General features: G+C 52.0%; 1 protein-coding gene across 1 annotated transcript in view; it reads right to left on the reverse strand.

Moving 5' to 3' along the window:
* Positions 1-13,362, reverse strand: part of sardh (sarcosine dehydrogenase) — a 342,235-nt gene that overhangs the window by 215,127 nt on the left and 113,746 nt on the right. Inside the window, exons 2-3 of the mRNA XM_068012002.1 lie at positions 1,635-1,974; positions 696-874 (exon numbers count right to left, since the gene is read on the reverse strand). Of these exons, the coding sequence (XP_067868103.1) occupies positions 696-874; positions 1,635-1,965 (510 nt within the window). The 5' untranslated portion in view covers positions 1,966-1,974. The remainder of the gene's footprint in view (positions 1-695; positions 875-1,634; positions 1,975-13,362) is intronic.

Here is a 13,362-nt window from a genome sequence, read left to right on the forward strand (position 1 = left end):
GCAGAAACTCTGGCCATAGCTTGTGAATCCTCCTAAAGATACCAATTGTGCTTCAGAAGTGGAAAATAAGTGATGCAACATGGGTGTTGAAGGAAGATTAGCAGACCCAGCTGGTCTAGGTGAGTAGGAATTGGAGAATTAGGGTCAGGCCGTGATTGCCCCGGGGTCAGAGTCATTCTCCATTCCCAATGATGATTTGGGCTTGCATGTAGGGAAGACAACTCTGAACTTTGTTGTTGATGATGCAAAGTAGGGAGTTTGACAAACAATAGAAAGGACAGCAAAATTGTTCAGGAATCACAGAGAGGGAAGGAAGATTGGCGTTTAACATGGATCAGTGGGAGTTGGGATAATCTGCTCAGACACAGTGTCGTTCACATCTGACGTTTTGAACAGCTGAGAAAACCAAACTGATAGAAAAGAGGGTTTACGGCTGCACCCAGACCCGGCTGCACCCAGACCCAGCTTCACCCAGACCTGGCAGCAGTCCAGACCCGGCAGCGCCCGCATCCGGCAGTGCCCAGACTCTGCCCCTTTAGGTTTCCAGGAACTTAATGAATCGCCTTGTACAGAAAAGATCAAATATTCACAGAGACCCCAACTGAGTCCTGTCTTCATGACCAGCATTGAAATCCTTCGCCCTGCCTCTCCTGGGTGATGTGTATGCTGAATCAGTGCCCAGCGCTGGCACTCACCGACATGAGGCGTTTGTATTCGTCCAGTCGCTGCTTGTTGGAGGCGATGAAGAGGCCGCCATTCTCAATCCAGCCTGTGTGCAGCCCAGTCTCCTCCTCCAGATCTTTACTCACGACCTCTCTCGTGTGCCTCAGGAGCTCAATCTCAATGTCACTAGGCCGCAGCTGCCACAAGAGTCCTGTGGAAAGTAGAAGTGAAGAGAGTGAAGGGAGGGTAGGGGAGCTAGTGGGGCAACGTCTAAGTGTTCTGTTCTGGGTACCACACCTCAGGAAGCAGGTGGAGGGCAAATTCACCAGAATGATACCAGGGCTTAAAAGGGTTAAATTACGAGGTTGCACAGACAAGACTTGCATTTCCTCAAGTACAGAAGATTAAGGGATGATCTAATCGAGGGGTTTTAGATGATTAAAGGATTTGATGGGGTCGACAGAGAGAAACTATTTCCCCTGGTGGGGGGAGTCCAGAACAAAGGGGGCAGAACCTGAAGATTCGAGCCAGGCCGTTCAGGGGTGATGTCAGGAAGCATTTCTTCACACTGAGGGGAGTGGGAATCTGGAACTCAATCCCCCAGAAAGCTGTTGATGCTGGGGGTTCAACTGAAAATGTCCAAACTGAGATTGATAGATTTTTGTTAGGTGAGGGGATTAAGGATTATTGAACCAAGGTGGTGAGATGGAATTAAGGTACAGATCATCCATCAGAATGGTGGAAAAGGCTCGAAGGGCTAAATGACGTAACCTTGTGAAAGAGACATTCTCCCTGTGATGTCGCTCTTGGTCCCAACCCCACAGGATACAGGCCCGGCCACTGACGGAACCTCCCAGTCAGACAATTTCAGAATTTCACTCCTTCTGTCTGGCCAGAGAAATGCACCTCTCCCATTCTCCCCATCCTCCTGACTGCCCGACCCCCGTCAATCCGCCCAAGCCCATCCTTACCAGCCGTGTGCCAGGTGGTCCCTGCTGTCAGCTGGTCCCGTTCCAGCAGGACCACATTGGTGATCCCCATTTTCGCCAAATGGTAGAGAGTGTGGCAGCCCAGGCTGCCTCCACCGATCACCACCACATCGGCACATTTTGGTAGTGGCTTGGTTGGTCCTTTAGAATCGGTTTTCTCCTGTTTGAGAGTCTTGCTGGAGGGCACAATCCTCTCTGCAGCTGTGCTCCGAGTAGCTGAGGTGCTAAAGTACTGCAGATTAGATTTGGACAGAAATATCCGAGAACTCTTGCAGAAAGTGGCTATTCGGAGAGTGGAAGCAGGGCAGGTCATGATGGTTACCTATCAATCAAAGAAATAAACTTTAGCTCGGCAGCTCCGAGGCCATTATCAGCTCGGTTTTTAAATTCTCAACCTTGTGTTCAAATCCTTCCATGGGCTCGTGCCCTCTCTATCTCTGTAACCTCCTCCAGCCCCTACAATCCTCCCTATCTCTGTAACCTCCTCCAGCCCCTAGACCCCTCCCTATCTCTGTAACCTCCTCCAGCCCCTACAATCCTCCCTATCTCTGTAACCTCCTCCAGCCCCTACAATCCTCCCTATCTCTGTAACCTCCTCCAGCCCCTACAATCCTCCCTATCTCTGTAACCTCCTCCAGCCCCTATAATCCTCCCTATCTCTGTAACCTCCTCCAGCCCCTACAATCCTCCCTATCTCTGTAACCTCCTCCAGCCCCTACAATCCTCCCTATCTCTGTAACCTCCTCCAGCCCCTATAATCCTCCCTATCTCTGTAACCTCCTCCAGCCCCTACAATCCTCCCTATCTCTGTAACCTCCTCCAGCCCCTACAATCCTCCCTATCTCTGTAACCTCCTCCAGCCCCTACAATCCTCCCTATCTCTGTAACCTCCTCCAGCCCCTACAATCCTCCCTATCTCTGTAACCTCCTCCAGCCCCTACAATCCTCCCTATCTCTGTAACCTCCTCCAGCCCCTATAATCCTCCCTATCTCTGTAACCTCCTCCAGCCCCTACAACCCTCCCTATCTCTGTAACCTCCTCCAGCCGCGACAATCCTCCCTATCTCTGTAACCTCCTTCAGCCCCTACAACCCTCTCTATCTCTGTAACCCCCTCCAGCCCATACAATCCTCCCTATCTCTGTAACCTCCTCCAGCCCCTACAATCCTCCCCATCTCTGTAACCTCCTCCAGCCCCTACAACCCTCCCTATCTCTGTAACCTCCTCCAGCCCCTACAACCCTCCCAATCTCTGTAACCTCCTCCAGCCCCTACAACCCTCCCAATCTCTGTAACCTCCTCCAGCCCGTACAACCCTCCCTATCTCTGTAACCTCCTCCAGCCCCTACAATCCTCCCTATCTCTGTAACCTCCTCCAGCCCCAACAACCCTCCCTATCTCTGATACCTCCTCCAGCCCCTACAGTCCTCCCTATCTCTGTAACCTCATCCTGCCCCTACAACCCTCCCTATCTCTGTAACCTCCTCCAGCCCCTACAACCCTCCCTATCTCTGTAACCTCCTCCAGCCCCTACAACCCTCCCTATCTCTGTAACCACCTCCAGCCCCCTACAACCCTCCCTATCTCTGTAACCTCCTCCAGCCCCTACAACCCTCCCTATCTCTGTAACCACCTCCAGCCCCCTACAACCCTCTCTATCTCTGTAACCTCCTCCAGCCCCTACAATCCTCCCTATCTCTGTAACCTCCTCCAGCCCCTATAATCCTCCCTATCTCTGTAACCTCCTCCAGCCCCTACACCCTCCCTAACTCTGTAACCTCCTCCAGCCCCTACAACCCTCCCTATCTCTGTAACCTCCTCCTGCCCCTACAATCCTCCCTATCTCTGTAACCTCCTCCAGCCCCTACAATCCTCCCTATCTCTGTAACCTCCTCCAGCCGCGACAATCCTCCCTATCTCTGTAACCTCCTTCAGCCCCTACAACCCTCTCTATCTCTGTAACCCCCTCCAGCCCATACAATCCTCCCTATCTCTGTAACCTCCTCCAGCCCCTACAATCCTCCCCATCTCTGTAACCTCCTCCAGCCCCTACAACCCTCCCTATCTCTGTAACCTCCTCCAGCCCCTACAACCCTCCCTATCTCTGTAACCTCCTCCTGCCCCTACAATCCTCCCTATCTCTGTAACCTCCTCCAGCCCCTACAATCCTCCCTATCTCTGTAACCTCCTCCAGCCGCGACAATCCTCCCTATCTCTGTAACCTCCTTCAGCCCCTACAACCCTCTCTATCTCTGTAACCCCCTCCAGCCCATACAATCCTCCCTATCTCTGTAACCTCCTCCAGCCCCTACAATCCTCCCCATCTCTGTAACCTCCTCCAGCCCCTACAACCCTCCCTATCTCTGTAACCTCCTCCAGCCCCTACAACCCTCCCTATCTCTGTAACCACCTCCAGCCCCCTACAACCCTCCCTATCTCTGTAACCTCCTCCAGCCCCTACAACCCTCCCTATCTCTGTAACCACCTCCAGCCCCCTACAACCCTCTCTATCTCTGTAACCTCCTCCAGCCCCTACAATCCTCCCTATCTCTGTAACCTCCTCCAGCCCCTATAATCCTCCCTATCTCTGTAACCTCCTCCAGCCCCTACACCCTCCCTAACTCTGTAACCTCCTCCAGCCCCTACAACCCTCCCTATCTCTGTAACCTCCTCCTGCCCCTACAATCCTCCCTATCTCTGTAACCTCCTCCAGCCCCTACAATCCTCCCTATCTCTGTAACCTCCTCCAGCCGCGACAATCCTCCCTATCTCTGTAACCTCCTTCAGCCCCTACAACCCTCTCTATCTCTGTAACCCCCTCCAGCCCATACAATCCTCCCTATCTCTGTAACCTCCTCCAGCCCCTACAATCCTCCCCATCTCTGTAACCTCCTCCAGCCCCTACAACCCTCCCTATCTCTGTAACCTCCTCCAGCCCCTACAACCCTCCCAATCTCTGTAACCTCCTCCAGCCCCTACAACCCTCCCAATCTCTGTAACCTCCTCCAGCCCGTACAACCCTCCCTATCTCTGTAACCTCCTCCAGCCCCTACAATCCTCCCTATCTCTGTAACCTCCTCCAGCCCCAACAACCCTCCCTATCTCTGATACCTCCTCCAGCCCCTACAGTCCTCCCTATCTCTGTAACCTCATCCTGCCCCTACAACCCTCCCTATCTCTGTAACCTCCTCCAGCCCCTACAACCCTCCCTATCTCTGTAACCTCCTCCAGCCCCTACAACCCTCCCTATCTCTGTAACCACCTCCAGCCCCCTACACCCCTCCCTATCTCTGTAACATCCTCCAGCCCCTACACCCCTCCCCATTTCTGTAACCTCCTCCAGCTGCTACAACCCTCCCTATTTCTGTAACCTCCTCTAGCCCCTACAACCCTCCCCATCTCTGTAACCTCCTCAAGCCCCTACAACCCTACCTATCTCTGTAACCTCCTCCAGCCCCTACAATCCTCCCTATCTCTGTAACCTCCTCCTGCCCCTACAACCCTCCCTATCTCTGTAACCTCCTCCTGCCCCTACAATCCTCCCTATCTCTGTAACCTCCTCCTGCCCCTACAATCCTCCCTATCTCTGTAACCTCATCCAGCCCCAACAACCCTCCCTATCTCTGTCACCTCCTCCAGCCCCTACAATCCTCCCTATCTCTGTAACCTCCTCCTGCCCCTACAACCCTCCCTATCTCTGTAACCTCCTCCAGCCCCGACAATACTCCCTATCTCTGTAACCTCCTCCTGCCCCTACAACCCTCCCTATCTCTGTAACCTCCTCCAGCCCCTACAACCCTCCCTATCTCTGTAACCTCCTCCAGCCCCTACAACCCTCCCTATCTCTGTAACCACCTCCAGCCCCCTACAAACCTCCCTATATCTGTAACCTCATCCAGCCCCTACAACCCTCCCCATCTCTGTAACATCCTCCAGCCCCTACACCCCTACCCATCTCGGTAAACTCCTCCAGCCCCTACACCCCTCCCCATTTCTGTAACCTCCTCCAGCTCCTACAACCCTCCCTATTTCTGTAACCTCCTCCAGCCCCTACAACCCTCCCCATCTCTGTAACCTCCTCCAGCCCCTACAACCCTCCCTATCTCTGTAACCACCTCCAGCCCCCTACAACCCTCCCTATCTCTGTAACCTCATCCAGCCCCTACAACCCTCCCCATCTCTGTAACATCCTCCAGCCCCTGCACCCCTCCCCATCTCGGTAAACTCCTCCAGCCCCTACACCCCTCCCCATTTCTGTAACCTCCTCCAGCTCCTACAACCCTCCCTATTTCTGTAACCTCCTCCAGCCCCTACAACCCTCCCCATCTCTGTAACCTCCTCCAGCCCCTACAACCCTCCCTATCTCTGTAACCTCCTCCAGCCCCTACACCCCTCCCTATCTCTGTAACCTCCTCCAGCCCCTACACCCCTCCCTATCTCTGTAACCTCCTCCAGCCCCTACAACCCTCCCTATCTCTATAACCTCCTCCAGCCCCTACACCCCTCCCTATCTCTGTAACCTCCTCCGGCCCCTACAACCCTCCCTATCTCTGTAACCTCCTCTAGCCCCTAAAACCCTCCCTATCTCTGTAACCTCCTCCAGCCCCTACACCCCTCCCTATCTCTGTAACCTCCTCCAGCCCCTACACCCCTCCCTATCTGTAACCTCCTGCAGCCCCTACAACCCTCCCTATCTCTATAACCTCCTCCAGCCCCTACACCCCTCCCTATCTCTGTAACCTCCTCCAGCCCCTACACCCCTCCCTATCTCTGTAACCTCCTCCAGCCCCTACACCCCTCCCTATCTCTGTAACCTCCTCCAGCCCCTACACCCCTCCCTATCTCTGTAACCTCCTCCAGCCCCTACAACCCTCCCTATCTCGGTAACCTCCTCCAGCCCCTACACCCCTCCCTATCTCTGCAACCTCCTCCAGCCCCTACAACCCTCCCTATCTCTGTAACCTCCTCCAGCCCCTACACCCCTCCCTATCTCTGGAACCTCCTCCAGCCCCTACACCTCTCCCTATCTCTGTAACCTCCTCCAGCCCCTACAACCCTCCCTATCTCTGTAACCACCTCCAGCCCCCTCCAACCTTCCCTATCTCTGTTACCTCATCCAGCCCCTACAACCCTCCCAATCTCTGTAACATCCTCCAGCCCCTACACCCCTCCCCATCTCGGTAAACTCCTCCAGCCCCTACACCCCTCCCCATTTCTGTAACCTCCTCCAGCTCCTACAACCCTCCCTATTTCTGTAGCCTCCTCCAGCCCCTACAACCCTCCCCATCTCTGTAACCTCCTCCAGCCCCTACAACCCTCCCTATCTCTGTAACCTCCTCCAGCCCCTACACCCCTCCCTATCTCTGTAACCTCCTCCAGCCCCTACAACCCTCCCTATCTCTGTAACTTCCTCCAGCCCCTACACCCCTCCCTATCTCTGTAACCTCCTCCAGCCCCTACAACGCTCCCTATCTCTGTAACCTCCTCCAGCCCCTACACCCCTCCCTATCTCTGGAACCTCCTCCAGCCCCTACACCCCTCCCTATCTCTGTAACCTCCTCCAGCCCCTACAACCCTCCCTATCTCTATAACCTCCTCCAGCCCCTACACCCCTCCCTATCTCTGTAACCTCCTCCAGCCCCGACCTTGAGATCTCTGCACTCCTCCAATTCTGGCCATTTAACTTTACACAGCTCCTGGCCTCAGCCATTTAACGGTAATGGTCCTGGGAGCTTCCTGTGCATTATTGGCCATGAAGGTCCACCCATGAAGGTCCACCCTCTCGGTCAAACACTGCAAACTATTTTGCCCCTTCCCCTGCACCCTCCCCCCCTCTTTCCCTCCTTCCCTTTTCCCCTATCCCTGTCTCCCTCCTTCTCCCATGTCTAGCACTCTATTCAGATCACACAAATGTACAGGTCTAACATGCTGACTGTTGCGGATGTGTACATTGCTTGTAGTTTTCATAGATTCAATGGCATTACTGGGAGCTGCTGGTCTTCTCCTTCCTGAGTATTCTGTTACTGTGGAGAGGAGGGGTGGGTGCAATGGGAAGATGGATAAATGATCCTGTTAATGTTGTAACTCAGTCTGAAACACGTCAATTCACAATCTGCTGCAGAGGATAACGTTATGCAAACATGACCAGAGTCTTAACGTTTTCTGTCCTGGGTTTGAGAATAGAAGGAAACTTGTTGACATTTGCAGATGATACGAAGCTCAGATCAAGTGATTTGTGAAGACAGAACATTTCAAAAGGACATCAAAAGCTTCAGTGAATGAGAACAAAGCCAGGTGTAGTCTACATAAAGCAGGATGGGAAGATGGATCTATAACTTACATGGGGAGAAACACTGGGATATCAGAGTCCAGCTACATGGCATGAAAATGGAGATTTAGCTTTGCGCAAAAAACAACCAAAAAAATCTAATGGAGTCTTGGGTTTCATCATGGAACATATATTCCTACTCCGTGAATTAACCTTCCATTGCCCTGCACTTCTTGTCGAATTTTTCTATTACATAGAAACATAGAAAATAGGAGCAGGAGGAGGCCATTTGGCCCTTCAAGCTTGCTCCGCCATTCAATACGATCATGGCTGATCGTCCAAACTCAGTACCTGTTCCCGCTTTCTCCCCGTATCCCTTGATCCCTTTAGCCCTAAGAACTATATCTAACTCTTTCTTGAATATATTTAATGATTTGGCCTCAACTGCTTTCTGTGGTAGAGAATTCCACAGGTTCACCACTCTCTGGGTGAAGAAATCCCTCCTCATCTCTGTCCCAAATGGCTTACCCCTTTATCCTTAGACTGTGACCCCTGGTCCCGGACTCCCCCACCATCGGGAACATCCTTCCTGCATCTAGTCTGTCCAGTCCTGTTAGAATTTTATAGGTTTCTATGAGATCCCCTCTCATTCTTCTAAACTCTAGTGAATACAAGCCTAATCGACTCAATCTCTCTTCATACGTCAGTCCTGCCATCCCAGGAATCAGTCTGGTGAACCTTTGCTGCACTCCCTCTATAGCAAGAACATCCTTCCTCAGATAAGGAGACCAAAACTGCACACATTACTCCAGATGTGACCTCACCAAGGCCCTGTATAACTGCAGCAAGACATCCCTGCTCCTGTACTCTAATCCTGGCGCTATGAAGGCCAACATACCATTTGCCTTCTTAACTGCCTGCTGCACCTGCATGTTTACTTTCAGTGACTGGTGCACAAGGACACCCAGGTCTTGCTGCACCTCCCCCTTTCCCAATCTGTCGCCGTTCAGATAATAATCTGACTTTCTGTTTTTGCCACCAAAGTGGATAACCTCTCATTTATCCACATTATACTGCATCTGCCATGTATTTGCACACTCACTCAACCTGTCCAAATCACACTGGAGTTTCTCTGCATCCTCCTCACAGCTCACACTCCCGCCCAGCTTTGTGTCATCTGCAAACTTGGATATATTACATTTAATTCCCTCATCTATGTCATTAATATATTGTGAATAGCTGGGGTCCTAGCTTGTGTTACCCCACTAGTCACTGCCTGCCACTCGGAAAAAGACCTGTTTATTCCTACTCTTTGTTTCCTGTCTGCCAACCAGTTCTCTATCCATGTCAGTACCTTACCTCCAATCCCATGTGCTTTAATTTTGCATGCTAATCTCTTATGTGGGACCTTATCGAAAGCCTTCTGAAAGTCCAAATACACCACATCCACTGATTCTCCCTTATCTCTTCTACTAGTTACATCATCAAAAAATTCCAGCAGATTTGCCAAGCATGATTTCCTTTTCATAAATCCATGTTGATTTTGTCCGATCCTGTCACTGTTTTCCAAGTGCTCAGCTATTACATCTTTTATAACGGACTCTAGCATTTTCCCCCTACTGATGTCAGGCTAACTGGTCTATAATTCCCTGTTTTCTCTCTACCTCCTTTTTTAAATAGTGGGGTTACATTAGCTACCGTCCAATCCGTTGGAACTGTTCCAGAGTCTATAGAATTTTGAAAAATGACCAGCAATGCATCTACTATTTCTAGGGCCACTTCCTTAAGTACTCTGGGATGTAGATTATCAGGCCCTGGGGATTTATCGGCCTTCAATCCCATCAATTTCCCCAACACCATTTCCCTACTAATACTGATTTCATACAGTTCCTCCTTCTCACTAGGCCCTGTGCTCCCCAACATTTCTGGGAGGTAATTTGTGTCCTCCTTTGTGAAGACAGAACCAAAGTATATGTTAATTGTTCGGCCATTTCTTTGTCCCCCATTATAAATTCCCCCGTTTCTGACTGTAAGGGACCCACATTTGTCTTCACTAATCTTTTTCTCTTCACATATCTATAGAAGCTTTTACAGTCAGTTTTTATGTTCTCTGCAAGCTTACTCTCATACTCAATTTTCCCTTCTTAATCAATCCCTTTGTCTTCCTTTGCTGAATTCTAAACTGCTCCCAATCCTCAGGTTTGCTGCTCGTTCTGGCCATTTTATATTTCTCCTCCTTGGATCTAATACTATCCCTAATTTCTTTTGTAAGCCACGGTTGAGCCACCCTTCCTGTTTTATTTATGCGCCAGAGAGGAATGAACAATTGTTGTAATTCATCCATGCACTCTTTAAATGCTAGCCATTGCCTATCCACTGTCAACCCTTTAAGTAACATTCCCCAATCTATCATAGCCAACTCGTACCTCATACCTTCATAGTTTCCTCATAGTTACAACATCATAATGGCAATAATGTCAAAAGGGAACACAAGAATCTTCTACTGATTTGTGAATAGTAAGTGGGTAGTAAGAGGCGGTGTGGGGCCTATTAGGGACAAAGAGGGTGATATATGCTTAGAGGCTCAGGGCAAGACTAGAATATTTAATGAGCACTTCATATCGGTGTTTACTAAGGAAGAGGAAGCTGACAAAATATCGGTAGAAGCAGAGATGGTGGAGGTAATGGATGGGGTGAAAATTGATAGGAAGGATGTACTGGAAAGTCTGGCTATGTTTAGAGTGGATAAATCACCTGGTCCAGATGGCTTGCATCCCAGGTTGCTGAGGGAAGTGGGAGTGGAGATAGCAGAAGGGCTTATCATAATCTTCCAATCTTCCCTAGATACGAAGGAGGTGCCAGAGGATTGAAAAGTAGCAAACGTGACATCCTTGTTCAAGAAAGGATGTTAGCACACTCCTAGTAACTACAGGCTAGTCAGTTTAACATCAGCAGTGGGGAAAGTTTTAGAAACAATAATCGGAGAAAAAATTTGCAGTGACTTGGAGAGGTTTGAGTTAATTAAGGATAGCCAGCATGGAGTTATAAAAGGCCTGTTGGTATTTCGAAAGGATCATTCCCTCCGCGACACCCTGGTCCACTCCTCCCTCACCCTCGACACCTCGTCCCCTTCCCACAGCACCTTCCCATGCAATTGCAGGAGGTGTAACACCTGACATTTTACCTCCTCTCTTCTCACTATCCAAGGTATAGCCTGGCTCGGGTATAAAATTAAAACCCAAGCCGACAACAGCGAACAAGAACCTCTCCCGGGAACATGTCTTTTAATTTTTTTTAATGCACGATGTGACCCGAATGCTGGATGTAGAAAGTCCCGACCCAAACCCAACAAATGTACTCGGCTTTGGTCGGGTTCGGGTCAGGTAGCCAGCTTTAGTTCATGTCCTACTCCCCATTACTGACACCCCCCACCAACCCCACCCCTGGTTCCGAGACAAATTGAAACCGGGAGCAGCCCTGACACAGCCCATGGTCCCACTCTCCATTACTAAACCCCCCCCGTTCTGAGACACATTGAGACCGGGAGCAGCCCTGACACAGCCCATGGTCCCACTCTCCATTACTAAATGCCCCCGGTTCTGAGACACATTGAGACCGGGAGCAGCCCTGACACAGCCCATGGTCCCACTCCCCATTACTAAACCCCCACGGTTCTGAGACACATTGAGACCGGGAGCAGCCCTGACACAGCCCATGGTCCCACTCTCCATTACTAAATGCCCCCGGTTCTGAGACACATTGAGACCGGGAGCAGCCCTGACACAGACCATGGTCCCACTCCCCATTACTAAACCCCCCCGGTTCTGAGACACATTGAGACCGGGAGCAGCCCTGACACAGCCCATGGTCCCACTCCCCATTACTAAACCCCCCCGGTTCTGAGACACATTGAGACCGGGAGCAGCCCTGACACAGCCCATGGTCCCACTCTCCATTACTAAACACCCCCTGTTCTGAGACACATTGAGACCGGGAGCAGCCCTGACACAGCCCATGGCCCCACTCTCCATTACTAAACCCCCCCGTTCTGAGACACATTCAGACCGGGAGCAGCCCTGACACAGCCCATGGTCCCACTCCCCATTACTAAACCCCCCCGGTTCTGAGACACATTGAAACCGGGAGCAGCCCTGACACAGCCCATAGTCCCGCTCTCCATTACTGACCCCCCCGGTTCCGAGACACATTGAGACCGGGAGCAGCCCTGACACAGCCCATGGTCCCACTCCCCATTACTAAACCCCCCCGGTTCTGAGACACATTGAGACCGGGAGCAGCCCTGACACAGCCCATGGTCCCGCTCTCCATTACTGACCCTGCGGGTGTGAGACACATTGAGACTGGGAGCAGCCCTGACACAGCCCATGGTCCCGCTCTCCATAACTGACCCTGCGGGTGTGAGACACATTGAGACTGGGAGCAGCCCTGACACAGCCCATGGTCCCACTCTCCATTACCAAACCCCCCAGGTTCTGAGACACATTGAAACCGGGAGCAGCCCTGACACAGCCCATGGTCCCACTCTCCATTACTAAACCCCCCCGGTTCTGAGACACATTGAGACCGGGAGCAGCCCTGACACAGCCCATGGTCCCACTCTCCATTACTAAACCCCCCCGGTTCCGAGACACATTGAGACCGGGAGCAGCCCTGACACAGCCCATGGTCCCGCTCTCCATTACTGACCCTGCGGGTGTGAGACACATTGAGACCGGGAACAGCCCTGACACAGCCCATGGTCCCACTCTCCATTACTAAACCCCCCCGGTTCTGAAACACATTGAGACCGGGAGCAGCCCTGACACAGCCCATGGTCCCACTCTCCATTACTAAACCCCCCCGGTTCTGAAACACATTGAGACCGGGAGCAGCCCTGACACAGCCCATGGTCCCGCTCCCCATTACTGACCCCGCAGGTGTGAGACACATTCAGACCGGGAGCAGCCCTGACACAGCCCATGGTCCTGCTCTCCATTACTAAACACCCCCTGTTCTGAGACACATTGAGACCGGGAGCAGCCCTGACACAGCCCATGGTCCCGCTCCCCATTACTGACCCCGCGGGTGTGAGACACATTGAGACAGGGAGCAGCCCTGACACAGCCAATGGTCCCACTCCCCAATACTAATCCCCCCCGGTTCTGAGACACATTGAGACCGGGAGCAGCCCTGACACAGCCAATGGTCCCACTCTCCATTACTAAACCCCCCCGGTTCTGAGACACATTCAGACCGGGAGCAGCCCTGACACAGCCCATGGTCCCACTCCCCATTACTAAACCCCCCCGGTTCTGAGACACATTGAGACCGGGAGCAGCCCTGACACAGCCCATGGTCCCGCTCTCCATTACTGACCCTGCGGGTGTGAGACACATTGAGACTGGGAGCAGCCCTGACACAGCCCATGGTCCCACTCCCCATT

This window comes from Heterodontus francisci, chromosome 32, assembly GCF_036365525.1.
Source record: "Heterodontus francisci isolate sHetFra1 chromosome 32, sHetFra1.hap1, whole genome shotgun sequence".
Taxonomy (NCBI): domain Eukaryota; kingdom Metazoa; phylum Chordata; class Chondrichthyes; order Heterodontiformes; family Heterodontidae; genus Heterodontus; species Heterodontus francisci.